Raw genomic sequence first — 24,277 nt, 5'->3', positions numbered from 1 at the left:
CAATGGCCTTCATACTGCAAGACAGGAAAGCAAGACTGGTTTTACCATAAGCACCAAATCCACCCCAGACTATTATAGATTTGTCACCTTACTGCCGTTTGAAAAAGATCTGTTCTTCTTTCCTCAAATCATGTCAATAATATGCCTACCCATTTCGCCCGTCTAAATTAAATTTCTTTTCATCACTGAAGACTACCCGCTTCCATTCTTTCCAGTGTACATGCTGTTTCGCCCATCGTGGTTTCTTACGCTTGTGATCGGCTATGAGTCGAGGTTGAACTTCTTGTATTACAACATATTGCACTGTTGCACAGCGCAGCACAAGGTTGATTTGTGAACATTTATGGTAGGATTACCGAACAGGTTGCCTTGACTTGTATTGCCACCATTAAGTTTAAGCATTACATTTCTTACTTATCTCGGTGTTAGTTTCCGTAGACTTCTTTACACCATATTTTGCTCCGAGTTTCAAATAATTATTCACCGCATAAGCGGTGCGCCCAGTTTTCGAACCTATAGCTCTGGAAGACATTCCTTTAGCTTTATAAGCGGTAATTTGGCCCTTTTCATACTTAGAGAGAGAGCGCTCCTTCGACCTACTTTCCTACTCCTCTGTCACATTACGAGTGCGTTCAAAACACGATACTGTGTCCTTTCAATCACATGAAATCTAGTTTCCTGCATGAAAACGCTTCGAGTGCCAACAACCCTCACCAATCTACAATAACGCCCTCTATCGCATAGTGATCGTATCATTTTGCAACAGCTGATATCCACCTTTTGGTTTGTTTCTTTCCTAACTGCTCGTTATCAAAATAAACATCTGAGTTCTCCATGTCTTTTTCTAGTACATACTAACAGCTAGTATTCTACGTTTTGATTCGTTGTCATTTTCTCTTGGGTCTTGAGTTATGTTGAATAACTCCGGTGGTCGTATCATTTTGCAACGCATCTTATTTCTTTAACTTGGACTAATAAAAGTCGTAGTGAACTAACTTGGACTAAATTAGTTCTTCTGTACTCTGCAGTACTTTGAAATTGTCCATATGTAATTCTTTATAATGGTTTCACTTGTGCAACTGTTCGTTTTTGTCCTGAAATGACTCTTGACAATTATATTAACAAGTATGCAAAGATCAGTACAACGTAATTTTATCAGCAGTCCTTCGTGACTGAGTCGGCAGAAGTATCGCGTTTGTGGCCAATTAGTCTCGATTTCGAATTCAAATGGAGGACAATTTCTCTCGGATGTAAGCCGAGAAGCGGTTTGGATGCCGCTTCAAGCTTATGCGACCCCTTCCAGCGTAACCCGGTTGTTGCATATGTAATATAAATACATAGAGAAAAATTATTAAAAAAAAAAAGTTTCAACAAAAAACCTGGGTTTTTCGTTTTTTCAACAAAAACCATGGTTCTTGCTAACCCTGATAAACATAGATGAAAACTTTATATCTTTGTATGACTTCAAGTAAACGGCTTAAAAGCGGAAAATAATTCATTACTATTGAAAAATTTTAATCTGTGTCAAGCTAACAAACTAATGCCTCATAAAATTACTATCCAAATTGATTTTATATTGTAATAGACATTACATTATTTGGGGGCAGGGCGGCTCAGTGATAGAGTGCTTACCTCTGGTGCGTGAGGTTCCTTGTTCGATGCCCGGCCAAGTAAGTTGGTGGTGGACAACACTATGTCCGTGGGTTTTCTCGGAGCACTACTGTTTCCTCCCACTTTCTCATTCCTCCAATTCTATCATGATCATTCACTTGCTTTAATCATAGTGTGCCTTTGCCTAAAGGGCATACCTGTGGGACGTTAAACCGAAAGATTTCATTTCATTTCATTTTCATTAAATTGTTTGTCTTTGCATAGACTTCATATATATATATATGGATGGATAGATATTGAATTTTTTCCTGCTTTTTAACACTTTTGTTGAAGCCTATTAATGTTTTTCTTTTTTTAAGTTTATTTTCTACTTTCAGATATGTTTTTGAAGTTTGTTATTTTTCTTTGTTTAATTTTTCCACTTTTTTGCTCCCCAGTGCTTTAGTTAGATACTTAAGCTAAAGATACACCTTCACTGTCAAAATATCACTTGTGCGCCACTGGTATTAGTTCGCCAGTAATATTTTGTTTTCGCGTTTGTTTTAGGCGCATACCTGTATGATTTCGCATATACGCGACGTGGACATTAAATTTTGACTTCTCTGCCATACACATCTGTAAAACAAACGCGACAATAGTGCACTATATTGTTTGTATATGGAAAACCATACACGCGGCGCTGCACGGGGAGCCGTGTGTATGAAATTCCATACATATGGCAGTCTACATGTTAAAAGAATAGTGTGAAGTTTTAATAGAGATACAATGGCACCGAATGCTAGGGGAGTGTTTTTATGTTAAATATGCATCCTAGAGAATCTGCAAGTATTATAAACGTCTAGTTTTTCACTTAATCGAATTTTTGTTTATTATGTTTTTCTCGCTGGTTTCTGTAACTAATATTATGTTTAGCTACTGTACAGAGATGGGGAGTTGCTAATAAATATTTATTTTTCTAATACTTGATGTTAACATGTAATATCTGTGTATTTGTTTTTTTCTTTTTTCAGTCAAGAATGTACAATAACGTTAAAAAATATAGGTCATGAACCAATCGAAATGTTAGAAGTGTGTTTACAGTCGCATCTAGATCATGAAATGGAAAAGGAAGTTTTCCAGTGGAGTCAAGAAAACCTCCAGTCACAGTTGCCAATTCCTCCTGGAAGTTCCGCTAGCTTTACACTGTATTTGTTTGCTGCGGGAGATTTCTTGGTTCCTGTTCGTACGTTGGATGAAGGTTAGTATTCATGTCCTTTGTCTAGTTATAATTTGGAAAACAGTTCTCTCTCTCTCTCTCTCTCTCTCTCTCTCTCTCTCTCTATATATATATATATATATATATATATATATATATATAGATAGATAGATAGATAGATATGTATGTATAAAGATCACTTGAAAAAAAATTAGCTTCACCGATGGAAGAAGTATTGAGAAATCTAATGATACTTATTTTCGTTTAATATTTTGTTCTTTTGTACGTGGTTCATACTCAGGGATATTTATATGTTGACTTCTTCTCGGAGTATTATTGCATTTGTTTACCGACGGTACTTTCGTGCTTAGAATCAACTCTCGCTGTAAATGTTAAATACATATATGAGTTTCAAGTAATATTTGCAGCAGTTATATGCGCTTGTCTCATTTGCCCAAAATTTGAACATATAAGGCAGTTCATTTTTGCTCTCTATTGTGTTTCATCGATTCATTGGTATATATATATATATATATATATATATATATATATATATATATAATTTCATTCATGTATTAATTAATGGTAGTACTGTATAGGTATATGATCGATAACTCGAATGTGTGTGAAATATGATACGACTACTGCTTAAACAATACCGTGGTAATAAGGAAGTTGGAATGTAAAGCGATAGAATGTACTCCCGCATGATTTCATATTAAAGAAATTTATAATGAAGTTGATCAGTATTGACGTGCAACGATGTAATTATATTGTCATGACAGCCAGATATATCAGATTTAGTTGTCAGTGTAGGAAAACCGAGATAATACTTTCTTAGCTTAATGTACTGCGTATGAATAAAACAATGAAACATAAAAAGAGAACCAATCCATTTAATATATATAAATATAGACCAACCTGGATGCACAAATACTTCGTTTCGGAGTTACAGGCTGTTGAAACAATGAAAAAATGAAGTTTAAAGGTCCATAGCTCCAAAAGTATGGGGCCTACCATAGTCGGGTCAAAAACTTCTCGCAGGAACTAGTACGTGTTCTATCCAAATATCCAAGTTTCACAATCCTGCAGTAGTTCCGCAACATTTTTTATAGAGATGAGTACTTCAAATTGTATGCCCGTAGCCTAACTCACTCTATAAAAATTGTTGCGTGAGTATCTTAGGATTCTGAAACATGTATATTTTAATAGCGCACATATTAGATCCTAAGTGAAGTCTTGACTCGACTACGATAGGTCCCATAGTATTGGAGCTATGTACCTTTAAATTTCATTTTTTTATGTTTTCGGCAGCCTTTACCTTCGAAAAGAAGCATTTGTGCACCCAGGGTAGTCCATACTTTTTGTCTTATCTTGGTGTGAGGAATCACCTCCCAAACGTTGTCGGTTTTGATGAAACACCCCATATATATATATATATATATATATATATATATATATATCTCCAGATGTCCGGTGTATTTAAAGCATTTTTCCCTTTTACTTGATCCTAGACGAAAGTAGTGAGATCTCATGTAAAGAATAAAGAAATCGAAGTTTTCTTTCAAAAAATATAATTTATCTTATTGATTAAACTAATGAATGTCTAAAGAGGTCAAACATGAGATTACACGTATTGAATTTTAAATTACTTTCGTTTTGTTCGTTTCATCCAATCTCGATTGTCGTACTTTTTTTTCTAGATATCTGAAATTAATAAAATTATTATGAAATTGTTTTCTCACTAAATATTATAAACTTTAAATTATAATTTATTTTATATTTAGGTTAACATAAGAAATTTGAATAAAATAACTAAATAAGAAAGTTTCATGACTGGAGTGTAACTTTGGAAAAGCCTAGAATTTGTGAGGTTTCTTTTTCTTTAAACATTTTAGAATTTTAGAACTTTCCTTCTAAAGTTCTCATCCTAAAATTCTAAGATGAAATTTAAATCAACCATAAGAATATTCAGACTATATTTCTAGATCGGATTTAAAACTTGGATTAGCGGATGGCTTTATCGAGAAATAATGAAGTATTTTTTTTTTTTAATTGAATATTGTAGCTTATCTCGTGTCATTATTAATAGTACTCGGTATTACATTATTTAAGTTAATTCCAGTATTTCAGGCTACCTTCTTCTTAGCCTTGATTAAATAATATACAAAATTTGAGTGAAATTAATTGTAACATATAAGATATTTCACATATAAGATTAGCACATATATATTTCACAGAGTTTTACATGCTCTTCGATAGTGTAGCAATTCCATCTAATAATATCAGTAAATGTATTCAGCTTAAACTGGAATGTTTGAAGATACATTTGATAGTAAGACTTTGGATTGATTATTTTAACAAAAGAGAGACTGGTCAAAGCTTAAAACCCACTTTATTTTAAATAAAATTATAATTTAAAATAAAGTGGGTTTTAAGCTTTGGCCAGTGTTTCTTATGTTAAGATACATTTGCTGTGTATTTCGCATGTTTGCTTTTGTTCCATCACCCAGTATACATCTTTTAAAATTACCCTAAACTGATAGGGAGCTGGAATTTGCTATATAGGCGCAGGAGCGAAAGTATTAATCAAAGTGTCAATTACCAGTGGGATAGAGGAGAATTTTTTTCCCCTCCTGAGTCACATTTTGATCCCGTTAAAGAAGCCAACTGTAGCATTTCTGCGGGACGTGGTTGTTCCCCCAAACCATATTTAGTGATAAAAAATTGAGTATATTGTCAATTTCATTGCCTTTTTGTGTCCTGGCACATATATTGTGTAAGATACTATCACTCTTATACTCAAACATGTTTTGGCAGGCTTAGGCGCGAGCATCTTAAGCAATGTATAATTAATTTAGGTACTGTTCTTAAATATGTTGTTATAATAAATTTCTAATTTTTTACTGTTATCAGATAACCACTTATACATATAAACACACACACACGCGCGCGCATATATATAACACGTATGTATTCGTGTAACGGGAAGGGGATGTCATTGTATCATTTGAATTACTACATCTTCACACTTTTTTGTCCTGTTGGAACTCATTTTATACTTCCCGCCCCCCAATATCAGTAACTTAATTCGCACATTGGTGTTACTAATCATGGAGGGAGAATAAAGGAAACTATAACACAAACAAATAAATAGACTCAGAAATGAAAGATAGCGCCTTGTGGAGGGCGTCATGTTGGTAATGTTTCCCTCAATTCCTCCCGCTTTCTTATTCCACTAGTTCTTCTAGAATGCTTCATTCCTGTTTATAATCTGCCTGGAACATTAAACTAAAGATTTTATTTCGAAGATGGGTCCATCATTTAATAACCACAATTTTTTTAATAGATGATGAATAGAAGAGGTAAAATGTAATAATCATAAGTTTCATTTATGGTTTTATTTTGTGTATTGTAATAGTGATTTTTATGTCCCTTTTTCAGCGTTAGAAATGAGTAGCCTGGTTTCGAGTAGTCAACCAACTAGTCTAATGTCTGGTCCAAGTTCGCTGCCCTCTAGATTAGGATCACTAACAGCTAGTAGTGGACGACGTCATACTAGGAGAACTGACTCCTCGGCTTCATATGCTTCGTTTAGGTAATTATTTTTTCATTTAATATTTTTTTTTTTTTCAACGTTGGTGCTATGGGAGATGGAATCTAAGTTCAAGGTAAGAACCGAAATGCCACCATTGTGTAATGAACCCGGACAACTCATATACGGAAAGCATTTTCAACATACTAAAGCTCTGTATTTATAATTACGCCAAAAAATAGTAATAAAAATGAAACAATGTAAAATTTGTACAAAATAAGTTTGGGATTTATGTTCTAAGCTTTCTGATTATAACTACTAAACCACCACCGGTGCTTGAAATAAAAGTATTGGTTCTTTGTTGGGAACAGCCTGTGTGCATGGTCTAATTATTATTTTCCAATGATGATGTAGTGAGTTTGGAATTGATTCGTATTGTAATTACTATGAAAAGACTATCTCATGAGCCTCACTTTTGGGTAATATCTTGACAACTACTTGAACGGATCTGCCGTCGTCTTCAAAGCGATGATTCCTCGTGATGGTAGATGTTAAGCCTTCCTCTCATTACAGTACGTTTAGACATGTTTCCTTCCATTGTAACGATCTAGACCCTATTTTGTATTAACCCTTTAAGTGGGTAACCCGTGTTAAGACTACAAGATATGTACAGTTTGTAGCTTAACCTGTCTAAAAACGCTAATGCGTTTCTTAAGCGTTGGAAATTTTGTTGAACTATTTAGTTTTATTTCCTGGCAACTTTCCAAGGATCTTCGGCATACTGTGCTGATGCGTTACCCCGTCCGCTCTCAGAACAGCCATACACTCCCCTACTCTTCAGTTCTCATGCACTCACAACACGTGGCTTGTATCACAACCTAGCTGTTGCGCTTGGACAAATAGTGTGTCGAGGAGTCGCGGTGGCTCAGTGGTAGAGCGTTCACCTCTGGTGCATGGGGTCCGTGGTTCGATCTCAGCTCGTTCCAAGTGAACTTTGTAGTGAATAAACACCGTGTGTGTGGGTTTTCTTGGGATTCTCCCGTTTCCTCCCACCATTCCATTCATTTCTCATTATCACAGTCTCTTTTAGCCTAGGCGGTATAACTGTGGGACGTAAAACTTAAAGCTTTCATTTCATTTCATAAATCCAGTGTCTATGTTCAGAATACCGGTAACGGTTGTATTATATTAAAGGAAAAAAACAGTCGATTTAAACTTATTTTTACTCACCAAATCCTCTGTAGGTGCGAATTCAATAATACACAATTCAATAATGCACTCCTTCATTCTTTGTGTATTATTGAATTTGCACCTACGGAGGATTTGTGTAAAATTAAGTTTAAATTGGTTGTTTCCTCCTTTATTATTATTATTTTTATTTTTTTCTGTGAGACCAAGTTTTTTCTTATGTCCAGTGCGGATAATATTTATATGGAACATTTCTCATACTTTGCGCTTTTATATTTCCGAAACTATTGTATAGATCTGTAGTTCTAATCCTCCATGATAGAACAGAAGAAAAACATTTATTGTACATTACACAGCTACCAATATAAGAATGTAAATACCGGGTGTATCAAAAGTCCGGGATCATAGACCAACTCCGTTATAGGTAAAGTTACGAAAAAAAGAATGGAAGGAGAGAAAAAGTTCTTTGAAATAGGTGATTTTCAATCTAAAATACTGGCAATTTTCAAATCGCACTAACATTGGCAGGGCATACCCTACGTTAAATAAAAAAGCAGTGTTTCGAGTTCTGCAGATCCTTCGAATGGAACTGAAAAATGCGTGGGAAAAGTGCACATTGGTGTGTGTATGAATCCAGAACACCTTGAATCCACTTCTAATAGTATTATGTTATTGGTATGGTGAGCTCCCCAGGGAAATAGCCTGCGGAACTGGCAACATTGCTTTTTCATTTCACATAGGATGCCTTGCCAGTGTGGAGCCCAAAATTTCGATTGAAAAGGTTTAAGATGCGATTGGAAAAAATCCATTTTAGGTTGTAAACCACATATTTAGAACGACTTTCATCTCTCTCGTTTTTTTCGTAGCTTTACCAGAACGAAGTTGATATTTGAGCCCTGATTTTTGATACACCCTGTATAATAATAATAATAATAATAATAATAATAATAATAATAATAATAATAATAATAATATACATTACAAATTGTAATATTAATGTTTCTTTCCATTCTTGTTCTAGATCTGGTTCAAGTACAAGATCCGGTAGCAGTTTAGGTTCATCCAAATGCCCTCGTCTTTCCGAATTAGCGTCTCCGTTTTCATCCAGGGTAAGTATTGAAATTGTAATTAAAGAATTGTCAATATATATATATATATATATCGCAATTTGAATTTCCTGCTACCTGAATGAATTCGGCTATAACGCCCGAGAATACAATGAATCTGAAAGGTAGATGTATCAAGGAAACACACAAATTCATGCTTGGTACCAGATGATGAAAATAAAATCCAGGTTCTGTTAAGGGTTTGGGTAAATCGCCAGTATACTAGAGAAGTACACAGAAATATGAGTAATTGGAAATTCGCCATAATTGATTTTTTTTATGTTACTCTTGTTGAATATATGATCTTTTAAAAATGAAACTAGCTGAACCTGCGCTCTCTACACAGCGCATGATTCGCATATGAGCATAAATCTCCTTCTCATTCCTCACAACATATGTACATGTCCCTTTACAGACACAAGTGAAAGACGTCTTGATAAAAAAAAATCGGCAAGGAGTATCATAAAGGGGAGATTTTTTCGATTATTTTTTCTCAATATCTCGCACCGTTTGCAAGATTTGAGCCTACTTCCGGTTGGAGTTTCTCATTTATGTATGACCAGTGTTTTCTTTCTTCTTGCATGCAGTATGTAATAAGCAAATACATTACATATACAATTAATTATGTCAGTTATATATGGTGTTCATTGGGCAAAACACACAAAAAAATAAAGATTTATCTTAGACTCGAGAAATGGTTATCCTTCCTTTTTCATTATTATTTGGCCATGAAACAAATGTCTGAGATATATACAACCCCAATATACAACATTGTGGTGTTGGAATGTATAATGCATAGGATATGATGCTTTAGTTTTTTTTTTAATTTCAACGCTTCCAGTGAATCCTAAAAAATGTAATAAAGAAATAATGGCCAGTTTTTTTTTTTAAATATTCATTTAGAACTGGACAATCTACGCAAAATTTCCAATCGATCAGTGAAAACGTCATCTTTCTAGAGCCTGTATTTTCCGAGATCTCATTGTCGAAAGGATTGACCACAAACATATAAACGTCCTCGACATATAGTTTAAAAGAACTCGGAAGATGGAAGCACAATTCACATGCATTGATTTTTAGAGAAGGCTTATTAAAATGCAAAGGCTTTCAACAATAATTTTATATCATAAACTTTATGAAAAAGATATAGTTAATTAATTTAGACTATTTAAAGTACAAATACTTAAAATGTTTGTCTCTGTTAAACGTGAAATCACACATAACAGTAAATGAAAGATTTGAAAGCTAAAGTTATAGGTTGGAGCTCAGGCGCTTTTAATTTGCTATTGTAGCATTTTAATAGATATATTGTAAGGATAAAAGTGACAGACGATGCTGTTTTAAAAGCACTTGAGTGAGTCAGATTACAATAAAATTGAGCGTACCTTGAAACCAGGGTGCCTGACCATCATGAGGGTACGGTGGCTCAGTAATAGAGCGCTTACCTCTGGTGCGTGTGGTCCCTGATTCGATCCCCGGCCAAGGGGGCTGCGGTGGCTCAGTGGTAGAGCGCTGACCTCTGTCGCTTGGGGTCCCGGGTTCGATTCCAGCCCCCGCCAAGTGAACTTTGTAGTAGACAAACACCGTGTCCGTGGGTTTCCTCGGGGTTCTCTCGTTTCCTTCCACCATTTCATTCATTTCTCATAATCACCGTCTCCTTTAGCCTAACCGGCATAAAACCGGTACCGTTGGGACGTAAAACTCAACGAATTCTTCCGGTATTTCTTACAATGTTAGTATGTGTATAATCGGCAAAAACATGTATGTGGCAAATTTCTTGGCAAAAGAGAAGTAAATAAGAACAATAAAACTTTCTTCTCCATTTAGCAACATTTTGTTTTACTCACTGTAATTTTCTTATTTCTTTTCCTGTGACATTTACCACAAATATACATTTCCCGATTATACACATACTATCAGTATTAAAAGCACCCTGCAAAATCATTATCACATTATATTCTTACAAGGAAACAGTTATCGATATGCGACAGTCATTTTGGACATGAGTGTACGTACCTTGTTTGCACGTAGTCACTATTATCCTTTTAGCTTTTTTGGTATGTTGAACAAGCTTTCATAGACCCTGTTCGTAGAATCCCGACTCCTGGGAGTTCAGTCAGTCCAGCACTGATGATTTCCAAACTTGGATATCGTTAAAATGTTTCATGAGGTGAAGGAACAGGATAGTCACTGAGTGCAAAATCGAGAGTATACTGGACGTGATGATAATAGTTCCCATCGTAATAGTTGAGTTACTGCACGTACCTCTGTGGAGGCGCCTAATATTATGTATCAGAATAATTCCAGATACTAATTCTACGTCACCGGTTCTTAATTTCAATTCAAAGTTTAGCCAGTGTTTGATAGTTCACATCGAATGTGAGTGTTCTTCCTTGTCCCATGAATTTGAAAAAGAGAATGTTTTTTAAGTCGTAAAACATAGTTGCCATGCTTTCCTGGGCTAATCATGTTTGCTCTGATACTTTCAGCTTCGGAGAACCTGAGTAACGTCACTGCATGTGTTGTTACTTTGGACTTACCGGTGACGTAGGTTTCAATATCAGTACAATCCTATATTGGTTGTGTGTATACTGTGGCTATATTATTCATCGGTGCTACTTGTCAGTCTGGAATAGGTAATCTCGCCCATTTGAGGCATTGATTTCGGTTTGAGCTATATCGAAACATAAAGTCCTCCTAACCTGGCGGAATTGCATACCCATTCATACTACTAAGCTTCAATAAATAATCTCTATCAGTAAGTGATAAGCAAAAGGGCAAGTTACATAGCCAAGACGAAAAGAAAACCTTCGAGTGCGTGTTAAAGAACATGTTCGGGATGCTGAAGCTGAAAGCCCGGTATCAGGTCTGTCGAAACATTTAAAACAAACTCAGCACAGAACAGAAGATTCAAAAATTTTATTAGGAGCTAAAAGTGAAGTGGAAACACGTGTGTTTTAAAATCTGAAGACTCGTGTTTGAAAATTTGTTTGGTCATTTAAAAGACAAAGTTAAATTTAGATAGGGGATGACTAAGTGATAAATGGGAAGTAGTAATTGCAAAATTGAATAGCATGGTAATAGCAATAAAAATAATTGGCAACTTGCGCCAATGAACAAGAGAAAGCACAAATTAACCTCGTCGTATAGCAGTCCGTACTCCACTGACAGTAATTTTTGGTTTCCATGAATTGTTTCCAGCACTACTCTTCCTAGTAAATCCGTTCCTTTTATTTTTCGTGGATGTTCTTCGTTTCTTCTGTTTTTAACTCCGTGACCAAGACTCCAGGGGGAAGTCGAAAGCTCGGAAGTGCAAGTAGATTCAGGAATTGCATCAACTTGTAAATAGTCCCATTTATTCTTAAACATGTGATTTAAATAAATAAATAAATAAATAAATAAATAACAGTGTGTATGTGTTTGTTTACTTTTCAGACTATCGAAGGCCTGCTCAAAATTAAATACTCCGGGGGTCCTGGGTTGGCAGCTGGTTACTGTCGCGTGTGCTCTGTAGCAATTACATTGGAAGTTCTGCCTTCAGTACAGATTACCAAATGGGATGTACTTCCTGCTGAAACGTACGTAATTTTTAGATATTAACTAGTTTTAATGGTATTTTAATGATAAAAGTAGTATAGTATACAGGGTGGTCCAAAAGTAGGTATACAGTTCCGTACTGATCAGTTGATGACATTTTATATCATTTACTTATTGTTAACCATATAGGTATTGATTTAGCTTCTTCCTTATATATTCTTAATTTATTTTCAGTTATACCTTAAGCTCGGAACAAAGCAAAGCAAATAAATTCATTATATTAATAAATTACAATATCATAGCTTGATCGATGCTGGTCTATATACCTACTTTTGGGCCACCCTGTATAAAGAAACTTTTTTTTTTCCCTTTTTTTATAATCATCTCAGCACCGTTATTGTAGTAAAAAAGAATGCCTGGCATATCATTATTAACTTAATAAATCCGTGTTTGTTATGGCTTATATATGTTGTGTGAAAATTTTCAGGAATTGTTGTGAGAGTGCGAGAAAAAAAAAATCCAAAACAAAACTTACATTCGTACTCTGCAATGGAGTCTGGGACTGAGCGCTTAAATTCACACATTTGGTTCTGTACGCCTCGCCGCGTTGCTGGTGATTGAATGTAAGTAGACGCGGCCGTAGTTTTAAATCAATACTGAGTGCAAAGAAATATGGCGGAAGAATTGGGCGATTTAAAAAAAAAATATTATTATTATTATTATTATTATTATTATTATTATTATTATTATTATTATTATTATTATTATTATTTGGTCCCGGGGCGTAAAATACCTAAAGACGAACCTGGTAGCCACTAATAAAGTTTCAACCCTATTATTTAATAGTACCATCCGAACAAATACTTATCAACTTGGAAAAAATCCTAACAAAGAACTCACTGAATGGATCCGGGAACGGTATTCAAACTTGAAAATTCTTGGCGATGAAACCAGAAAACTAACTTTTAACACTATCTAGTCCAAGAGTACAGCCTAATGCTTACTTCTGTCAAATTTACATTGAATCAGTACAACGTTTTTGTTGAAACGAATAACTACGTATATCGGCTTGCTTAAGGCAATGCATCCGTCAATGAAATATTTCTTAAAATTATTATAACCGTAGTCTAGTGGCTAGAGCGTTGGATTCATGTCCACGTGGTTCCGAGTTCGATTCCCGGCCGGTACTTCCCAATTTTCAGCGTCCATCGAGCGTCGTGAGGCAAACGGGGGAGTCACATGAAAACAAGACGTGACGGCCACGAGGTCTAGAAAGCTTCTGATACACCTGTTAGGGACAGGACGTCGCAGCGCGCTGACGACTAACTCGCCGCTAGGTTGACGTAGTTCAGCCGGTGGCTAGCAGATGGCGCTGGAGCAGGCTTACAAATGGGTCGTGATGCCATTGCCAAGTTGTTTGGTTTTATTATAACTACTAGCTGAACCTGCGCTCTCTACACAGCGCATCATTCGCATATGAGCATAAATCTCCTTCTCATTCCTCACAACATATGTACATGTCCCATTACAGACACAAGTGAAAGACGTCTTGATTTTTTAAAAAATCGGCAAGGGGTATCATAAAAGGGAGATTTTTTCGATTATTTTTTCTCAATATCTCGCACTGTTTGCAAGATTTGAGCCTACTTCCGGTTGGAGTTTCTAATTCATGTATGACCAGTGTTTTCTTTCTTCTTGCATGCAGTACGTAATAAGCAAATACATTACATATACAATTAATTATAACGTCAGTTATATATGGTGTTCATTGGGCAAAACACTCAAAAAATAAAGATTTATCTTAAGTCTCGAGAAATGGTTATCTTTCCTTTTTCACTATTATTTGGCCATGGAACAAACGCCTGAGACATATACAACCCCAATATACAACATTGTAGTGTTGGAATGTATAACACACAGGGTGATGCTTTTTTTAAAATTTCAACGCTTCCAGCGTACCCTTAAAAAATGTAATAAAGAAATAATGGCCATGTTTTTTTTATTTATTCAATTAGAACTGGAGAATCTACGCAAAATTTCCAATCGATCAGTGAAAACGTCATCTTTCTAGAGCCTGTAGTTTCCGAGATCTCATTGTCGAAAGGAAGGCCACAAACATATAAACATAGTTTAAAAGAACTCGGAAGATGGAAGCACAACTCACATGCATTGATTTTAGAGAAGGCTTATTAAAATACAACGGCTTTGAACAATAATTTTATATCATAAACTTTATGAAAAAGATATAGTTAATTAATTTAGACTATTTAAAGTACAAATACTTAAAATGTTTGTCTCTGTTAAACGTGAAATCACACATAAGAGTAAATGAAAGATTTAAAAGCTAAAGTTATAGGTTGGAGCTCAGGCGCTTTTAATTTGGTATTGTAGCATTTTAATAGATAGATAGTAGTGGAAGTATCCGGAGGTAAAAGTGTAATATCAGTTGCATTACATAGGCATAAGTGTTCACCCTGTAGATAAATAGATAACGAGTTTCTGAATGCTGATTTCTTTTTTGCTCTTGGTTTAAATGATTCTTTTCACATTGATTTTTTCTTCTGACTGTAATGGTTGCTTTCCTTTTTCAGGCCATCACAATGTTATTTGGTGCTTGATGTTCAGAACATGACAAACCAAGAGCTGGAGCTTCATTATACGCCATCGAAACGAATTCTTATCGAAGGAGGTGAATCTTGTCGTATCCCTGTACCTGTTAATAGATGTCCGCTTAGTAAATTGGCCAAAGTAAGTGCAAAATATTTCAACTTTAGATTTCATGAAAATAATGCAATTTATTTTGATAATATCTGGTAGTCAAATGAGTCAAAGGCTGTTTTAGTTTTCCATAAAGAAAATGAAGAACCACCAATAAATAGCCAGAAAAAGTTCGTTTTTGTAAATTTATACTGCTGCCACGAATTAACTTGCTTATTTTATTTCGTGTTTACTGACTTCACTTCCTTATTTAGATAATTTTCAATAGAAGTAATTCTACTACAAACTAATTATGAACATACCGTTTCAAACAGATCTTCCAATAAGTGAACGAAGTTTTACGAATTTCATCGAATTTTTAGCTCTGGCTGAAGGGAAGTAATTTATTTGAACGTTTGTGACAAAAGTAGTTCATGGGGGGCACGGTAGCTCAGTGGTAGGATGCCTACTTCTGGTGTGTGGGGTCCCTGGTTCGATTCTCAGCCAAGTAAGTTTGTAATGGACAGCATCGTTTCCGTATATTTCCTCAGGATACTTCTGTTTCCTCCCACATTAATTCCACCAATCCTTCCATCATCATTCACTTGCCTTAATCTCCTTATCTTCCGTCTCCCTTAGTCTAACGGACATAATCGTGGGACGTTTAACTGAAAGATGTAACTTCAGAGTGGAATTCATTAACTCTTTATTTTCTTTGTGCTTTATTTTGGTCCCTTAATAGTGTATTTATAAACGTAAAAAAGAAAGACATTGAAATTGGTAAAGAAATAGAAAAACTTGTTCAGCTTGTAAAATTTTGCGTAATAGTAGTAGTAGAATTTTTTGACGGAAAGTTTATAATTTGGATTAGGATTTCTACACAAGTGCCTATTGTAATGTGCTGAGCCTTGTGATGACTGCCACCCACGTGCTGGCTATCAACATGGGAAGACTACACTTTACCTGTTGTCACTCGTCAGTGAAATAAAAAGGCATCATTCTACAGCCGAAGGTCAACGAAGATCTACAAACTATCACATAAAAGAAACTTAACATACCTTTTGGTCAGTGTATTCCGCGATTAGCCGCGTACCACCACTCCTACTCTGTTTGGTTGCTCTGGGTCAGGGAGTGCCACTTTTATCCTTACTCTGGCTGTTCTGAGTCGTCTGTTCAGCTGCTCTGGCCCTGTGGTGCCACTTTTATCCTTTACCTCTGTTAGCATTCGTTTCTGCTGATATGTACATTTTAGGACTTCTTGTTTAAAGATTTTCCCATTAATTTGCATATTCTGAGAATACTCCTTCTTAACATTTAAAAAATTGTATTTACTTTTTCCACGTTCATAATTACACACTCGAATTAGACAGACAGCAGTGTGTGATATGTCTGCTAGTAAAGTAGCCGTATTGAAATGTAGTGACACTTTTCGGTGCGTAAATGAGTTGATCTAATATAGATGATTAAACTGAGCCACTATAAATGTGTGTGTATAGAAACGGGACGGAAATCGTGTTGAAAAGTGGCAGAATTATATAACAAGAAATTGAAAACTCTGGCCCCGCGTAGCGTAATCGCTAACGCTCTCGCCTTCGGTGCGAGCGGTCCTGGGTACGATTCCCGGTGGGGGCACCCGGTGGGAAAAGTCTAAAAAGTTTTTTCAGGCCAGCTATTCTGAATGAGGTTTTCCTGGGTTTTCCTCATTCACATCAGGCAAATGCCAGGGTAGTACCTAACTTATAGGTCCCAGGCCACTTCCTTCCTTCCCCTTTCCCGGATAGTGTGCTCGCCGAGGGACGTCGTTCCTCATACTTGACGAGCTAAATGGGTACACATGCTGAAAGCCCAGAAATCTAAATCCTAAATCTCGAAATTGAAAACTATGGGGGTTATGGGGAAGCGGCATGCAATTTTGATATGCACCTTGTAGTTCTATAGTAGTTACGTTTTGTAGGTATCGTCTCGCTTATTTTCTATATTTTTGACATTTTTCATTGTATTCAAGTAATTCCCAAAAATGAAAAAAATGAAAAAAAAAAGTGGTAGTGAACGTAGCAAAGAGTTTTTTTTAAAAAAAAACTTAAGATTGTTTTTAATTAGTAAAAATCTCCAACGACATATACATACATTTCTTTTCTTTGCAGTTATATCAAGATGGCCCTGTATCTGCTGAGGATCAAGCGGAAGTCGACCGAATATGTAGTGAACACATAGCGTCATTGGTAGATTTACGATGGAATCTCTTATCAACGGAAACAAAAGGCAAAGCTTCTTTACAAGGAATATCTTGGACTCCTACTATGCTCGATTTAGTGAGGATGTCGCCGGTGCAATGGGGTAAGTACATTAGAGAATTCTGGCGATATGATTATTTATTCCTCTCAGACAAAAGTTTTAAGTGAGGGTTTGGCTTTAGCTTTTAAGTGATATAGATTACTTATAATTTTGACATTGGATGTGAGACATCATGTAAAATTCAACGTAGCAGACTCGAAGCATTATATTGGTGTATGGCAGCTACTACCTTCACATTTAATTTCGGTTATTGACAAAGTACTTTGGTATTTAATTGCGATTAATTTAGAAAAAAGCACGGGGTTGAAGCATTTGTAAGTTAAAGAAAATCATCTAAGAAAAAAGAGAAGAGGGAGAAGATCTGGAATTCACGTATTTTTGTGCGTAATGTACAGGGTATTTCAAAACAACACCGACAGCGTTTGGGAGATGACTTCAAGATAAGACAAAAAGTATAGACCAGCTTGGATGCAAAAATGTGTCATTTCGCAGTTAGCCTGCCGAAACCATGAAAAAAGAACTTTAAAGGCCCATAGCTCTAATACTATGGAACCTATCGTAGTTGGGTCAAAACTTCATTGAGGAACTAATATGTGCGCTATCCAAAAGTATATGTTTCAGGATCCTGCGGTACTCATACAACAATTTTTATAGAGGGAGTTTGGCTACGGGCATATAATTTGAAGTACTCACCACTGCCTTTATAAAAATTGTTGCGGAAGTACCGCAGGATTCTGAAACATGGGTATTAAGATAGAGCACACACTAGTTCCTAAATAAAGTCTTGACGTGTCTACGGTAGTTCCCATAGTATTGGAGCTATGGATCTTTAAAGTTAATTTTTTAATGTTTTCTGCCTCCTATAGCTCAGAAATGATGGATTTCTGCACCTAGGTTGGTCTGTACTTTTGTCTTATCTTGGTGTGAGAAACCACTTCCCAAATGTTGGTGTTATTTTGAAACACCCTATATATATATATATATATATATATATATATATATATATATATATATATATATATATATATATATATAATATACACACACACCAGGTTATCACAAAATAAGTATCGCTGTTCAAAGAACTCGGGAGACGTAACTACTTGACAGAATGCAACCAAACTTGGTAAGAGCATATTTGGAAACATGCAGAAACGATGTAGAAAATAAAATTAGTGGCAATTTTCGCCACTAGAGGTAATTGTGGCGCTGTACAGCTCCATGTAAGTGCAGCGTGGAAGAAAAACGACATTAGTAATGCTAAATGATAAGAAAGACTGTAATTACCTCTCCAGGGCTTACTCACGCCTGCATGTGTTTCCGTTATACGGGTTTGAGGGCCACTGTGTACCAGGAGTGAATTGATGGTGATCCGATGTTTTCTTCTTTTTTCTTCCCACACTCTTTGCCTTGTGTTCAAAGGGTCCTGGGTTCGATTTCCGGTGAAGAGACACGTGAGTCGGATCCCTTGTTACCCTGTAGGTCCCATTCTTAGAACGCCTTTTTCTCATACGGTACTAGTCACCATGCATTTTTCTTGCTCAGAGACCTTCATGTCAAAGACCTGCCTTTGGGCAGGATCCCACATCATCATCATCGCTCATAACACATCACTACACCACTGCGATATTAAATCAATGCCACACGCCGCACGGAGGCATAATTACGGCTTTTCTTTTCATTGAATATCAATACTATCATTTGTCTTCTATACCACACTCACCGCACTTGATACTGAACAGAAACACAATAGCATCTGGAGGCGAGATTTGACACTAATCTTTTCCTGGAATTATTGAGGGAGCTTGCATTTTAGAAACCACAGGAAAGATTAACATTTAATTTTGTTTTTGTAAGATATCCAAGAATTTTAAAGGGACACTTCAGTTCAAAAGGCTCCTCCCTCGTAAATCCGCCACTGACCAAGGGGTATTAATAGTATTGGTAGTCAACGCCACGAGACCCACAGGGGTAATTACAGCCTTTCTTATTATTTAGCATCACTAGTGTCGTTTTTCTTCCACACTGCACTTACTTGGTGTTGCACAGCGCCACAATTACCTCGGGTGACGAAAATTGGAACTAATTTTATTTTCTACACCAAACGCTTCTGCATGTTCCCAAATATGCTCCTACGTAGTTTGGTTGCATTCTGTCAAGTGGTTACGTCTCCAGAGCTCTCTGAAAACAGCGATACTTATTTTGAAGTTCCTAAACGTGGGACAGATTTCGCTTCGCTTCCGAAAGACAAGGCATTCAAGTGTGAAGTCAACGGCTCACAAGAGTAAACAATGGTTCATAGATCACAACCATTGCATGTTTCCGAAGATAAGTAATTGAGAAAGATATTCGATGGAGGCCACAGCGTTCGTTTGTACCACACACAAACTTCGGAAGACAGTGCCCCATGTTTAGGACGTTTTGATGTCAGCAACCATATCCTAAAGTGTGGACGTCTAGTGCTATTTGAAAACAGAACACTTTGTACCAGGTTAGCAACACTGTCAACCCAATAATCTCATATGTTGATTTGTTTCATTCTCTGTGTTAGTGTAAATGTATTTGCACAGACATAATTCCACTTGATTGTATTATTCCTGTAATATTGAACATTTCCATTCACTTTTCCGTGATGAGCCATTGGAGGGACTCGACATTTGAACACCCTGTATCTCGGAAACGAAGCAGCATCGGACCCATGTTTATAGGAACATCTTTAATTATTTCGATGTTCACAATCACCTCATCATTTTTGGCCATGCATTAATGTTACACCCTATATATATATATATATATATATACAGTGAAACCTGTCTATGTTGGCCACCATCGGTTCCATCGAAAAGTGGCCAACTTACAGAAAATAAGTGTGATTTGTGTATTTTTAGAATAGGATTTCTAGTATTACTTGATTGTAAAATTTTAATAATCAGTGGCACGACAGCTACTTATAAATAATGTATATAGAGTAATCATAAAAATATACAGTACTAGAAAATATTACTATAGTATGTTTAATATATGTGCATACCTTTCTCTTCCTGAAAACTAGTCTGGTACATTGGATTATTCGGATTGAAAACACAATAACACAAACAACCATGAAATCGAAGCGTATGTACGCAGTTTATTGAAATTGACATTATAACACACCGAGTTATTCAGATTGAAAACAAGAAAAGCTAAGTTATCAATTAAGAAATTCATATACAATTTATATGACTTCTTTTTAGTTGTTACTGAATGGTAGTTCATTCTAGACGTATTTGTTTTATTCTTTTTGGCAGATATGCACATTCTAATATTGTAGTTAACTATCTCTTCTTAATGAGCTAAAAGTGTTTCCCTCGGAGCAAAAGATGTTTTGAGAAAATCTTCAGGGAATTCATACCTCAAAAACTCCTCTATCTTTTGACAAGCCGACAGGTGCCAATAGTTGACAATTGAGATGGTTAGTTTTAACCTTGAGAATTTTCCGGAATTACTAAAGCTCCCCACTGATGAGAGGAATTGATATAGCTAATGATTTTACCAAAACAGACAGGGTAAACAAATACGTACAACCATTTCCTGATTTCCTCTACGTGCTTTTTCTTATTCACACCTTCCTTCACCACCCCTTTATGAGGGTAGAGTTCTGGCCATTGACCTCCAAGAACAAATCGTGCGAATCTATGCTTCTTTGTGTCCAGTCACAAATACAGAACATCTGCCTTTCATATGGGAATTCGAAAGAGTTAAGAAAAATAACAAAACTGTATTTTGCGTGGCCAAGATACACAGGTAAATTTATTATTATTATCATAGGGTAAACATTACTTCAGTGTGGCCAACTTCCAAGATAGACAGGTGGCCAACTTATAGAGTAGTAAGTAACGAATGTCTTATGGGAAAATGCAGGTTCAAGACGAACTAGGCCAAGATAAGCAGGTGGCCAACTTAGAGAGGTGGCCAAGTTGACAGGTTTCACTGTATATATATTATGTGTGTGTGTCTTTCTATCGTCTGTTTATAATCGTGATTTACAAAGAAAATATTAATGGAATGGTATTGAATGGGTGCACAATCTAAGATTATTTATTTTCTAGCCCATTGGTCAATACGGGAATAATTGTTCAGTTTTCCTTTAATTCGAAGAACTGGAGTATTGATACTTTAAGTGATTTCTTCTTAAGGTTACCTGTATGTGCGGTATGATTTAATTTTAATATTTGACAAATTTAAGTAATACTTAATTATAATGTAATGACTCACCTGTGTATCGTATTTACTTTTAACTATTCTAAGGGTATTTCGAAAGGTACATACATTTGTAGAAATGAAATCCTCATATTTTCTTCTTTTCGTGAAAAAATAATAGTTTTCGTGAAAAAAAAAAAAAAAATACAAAGGGTAGGTTAAATATATGATGAGTCCCCTCCTTTTCTTTTTATTTGAATTTCATTGGATACCCAAGCAACCTTTTTACTTTCTGTATTATGTGTGCTCTTTAGCTTACAGTACCGGAGAAGTACCTCACTATTCCGCCCAAAGCATTCAATCATGCGAGAATAGCTACAACACTAAAACCTCAACGAGACCCATCTTACTCAAACAGGCCTAGCAACCTGCTTTTGCTTCCAGCTTACTGACTAGAAACTCACTAGAAAACTGGAGACTAGAAACTCACTCTTGTGCCCAACGCATTTAATCAGGCAAGAATAGGTACAACACTCAAATCTCGGTCTTGCCATGCTCTTCAGCTTATAATACCGGCTAGAAAAGAAGGAACCCACGTTCAAGATGACACTTCTGCTAAGCACAGCTCACTTTACCGGCCTTCTATCAGTCTTCACAGAAGACCTTCTCATATGCTAATCCGAGCACTTTTATACCCCCACTAACCAAGGGGGTTAGAGTTCTTCTGCTTGGGGTTTAAAAAAAAAATAGCTCGCTTCCCCCTCCTCCCCTCTGAACACACGAGCAAACCACTAGACAAGCCAGGAAGGCCATCATAGACTTTTGTCTGTGCAGCAACGAATCTTCGTTTATTGTAAGCTTTCAAAAACAAATAGTATCTATTTGATTATAAGCCGAAATCCCTGAAATCAAAGCAAAATGAAAGAAAGGAAAAGTAAAATTTGTTTATGAATCGTACAAAGCATAAGGAATAAATTTTTGTCGTTTAATTGCTTACTCAGTCATCACTATCACATCCTGAGTCAAATTAATACGCTTTTTGTGTAAAGAAATTCACGTATTTTTTTATTCTGTGAATTCTTAAAATATCGACTAAATCTAAACAGGAATAATATAAAATTCATATTTGTCAGCTTACAACCAGGTAAATGCGGTAGTTATGTTTATCAGTATATCTTTACTTCTTTTTTATCCCACGTGATAGGTGAAATACCGGGTGGTGCAAAATTAGGTATATTTCGTGAACTTTGTTTTCCCCTTTCTTTCGTGCTTGTCCCATACTCGGAACTAAAGCAAACTTAAATGAACTGTACTTCCAACGAGATGGTGCAACTGCTTATTGTGTGTTAGCGGTAAGGAACTCTCTTGACAATGTCTTCTTGTCTTCTCACCACATTGAATTGGACGCCATGTTTTCCTTACCTTACGCCAACGGGCTTTTTTCCTGGAACGCAACGAAAAACAAAGTGTATGACAGAAAACCCCAAACAATGGATAACATGAAAAAGTTCATAAACTGAAACATTCATTGATATTAATGCAAATGTCAGTTTGTGTCAAACTGTCAACGTGTTTGGGAGAGGTTGCATACATGTTATAACATTGATGGAGGACATTTACTTCAAGCATTAAACCTGGCTTAATATTTTGACTTTATGGGAACTCGTTAATGTCATTATCTGTAAGGGCGTATCCAGTTGCAATGATGTTAACAGACTTTGGGGGGAGATGGCTGAAATTCAGCTCAAATGTAAAAGAGACTATGTAGATTCTATGTTCCAAAAACAAATTGTCCTAAAATGGATGGAACTTAACATTAATGTGAATTGAAAATCAATGAAAAACAAATAATTCCTCCACGTATCTCAGAAAACCAAAAGAGGGAGATGGCTGAAATTCAGCTTAAATATATAAAACCTCTGTAGATTCTATATTTCAAGAGCAAATTGGCCTAAAATGGATGGAACATACTAAAAAATCACGAAACAGGAACATTATAAAGTCGGTGAAAAAAATGAAGTCATTCACATACTCGTATCTCAAAAACTACATTAAGATGGTTGATTGAAAGCTTATTGCAAAGACATAATGAAGAGCTTAAAAAGGATGTATAGCACGTAAGGTAAATATGGACAGAACATGTCAAAAGTCAAGCTGAATAAAATCAATAATAATGAAAAGTATATCCATCTTTGAATTACCCAGAGCACCCCACACGGAGGTTACTTGCTTGAAATATCTCGCATCTGGATTTGGAGTCTCCAGACTTGATTTAGCAAGCAACGTGACTTTTAGTCTGATCACGTGACAGTCTGGTCCTTATGGCAAACCGAATAGGTCTTTTACCATTATTCTATCACGACATACTATACACCTATCTAATGTATACACTTTTGGGGCACTTTGTACCCAATAAATAAAAGATTCATTCTATTTTCTTTCAGAAGTAACAGTAAATTCTCAAGTCGTGAAACCCCAAGAAGAAGTGTCCTGTCATCTAGGAGAACTGTTGCAATTAGGAATAACGGTACAGAATTTCCTTGACCGCCCTCTGCGAAATATGATTCTTAAAATCCAGTATTACCAGGATCATCAAAATGGCGTCAATAACTATCGGTTGGAGACAAGGCTAGCGAGCACTGGGGCAGACAGAGTACAACTTCCTGAGGTATTAATTACTTATATGACTTGTTATTGAATTATATATGTATATTGCCAACTTATATTGTAATATGTTGGTGAAGTACTTTGGTTATATATTGTATATTTCTCCCAAGAATTGTCAAAGCAACACTTATATTTTGGGACAATATTTTTAACTTTTTCAGGATTTGTAGTATAGTTGATTCAAATACTAATTGGAATGGAATCACATCAAATTCAATCCATTGTATCCGTCTCCTTTAGCCTCACCGGCATAACCGTGGGACGTAA

At 35.9% G+C, this 24,277-nt stretch overlaps 1 protein-coding gene across 2 annotated transcripts in view; it reads left to right on the top strand.

Annotated features, from left to right (window-relative positions):
• brun (trafficking protein particle complex subunit brun) overlaps positions 1-24,277 on the top strand; it is a 101,814-nt gene that overhangs the window by 67,044 nt on the left and 10,493 nt on the right. For both annotated transcript variants that reach the window (XM_081756372.1, XM_081756370.1), the window contains exons 15-21: positions 2,622-2,848; positions 6,251-6,404; positions 8,551-8,638; positions 12,071-12,213; positions 14,764-14,920; positions 17,014-17,206; positions 23,788-24,011. In XM_081756372.1, coding sequence (XP_081612498.1) covers positions 2,622-2,848; positions 6,251-6,404; positions 8,551-8,638; positions 12,071-12,213; positions 14,764-14,920; positions 17,014-17,206; positions 23,788-24,011 — 1,186 coding nt within the window. The remainder of the gene's footprint in view (positions 1-2,621; positions 2,849-6,250; positions 6,405-8,550; positions 8,639-12,070; positions 12,214-14,763; positions 14,921-17,013; positions 17,207-23,787; positions 24,012-24,277) is intronic.

Source organism: Thermobia domestica, chromosome 4 (assembly GCF_964235325.1).
Source record: "Thermobia domestica chromosome 4, izTheDome1.hap1.1, whole genome shotgun sequence".
Lineage (NCBI taxonomy): Eukaryota > Metazoa > Arthropoda > Insecta > Zygentoma > Lepismatidae > Thermobia > Thermobia domestica.
Note: the sequence above shows the minus strand (reverse complement) of the source record. Positions and strands in the feature narration are given on the sequence as shown.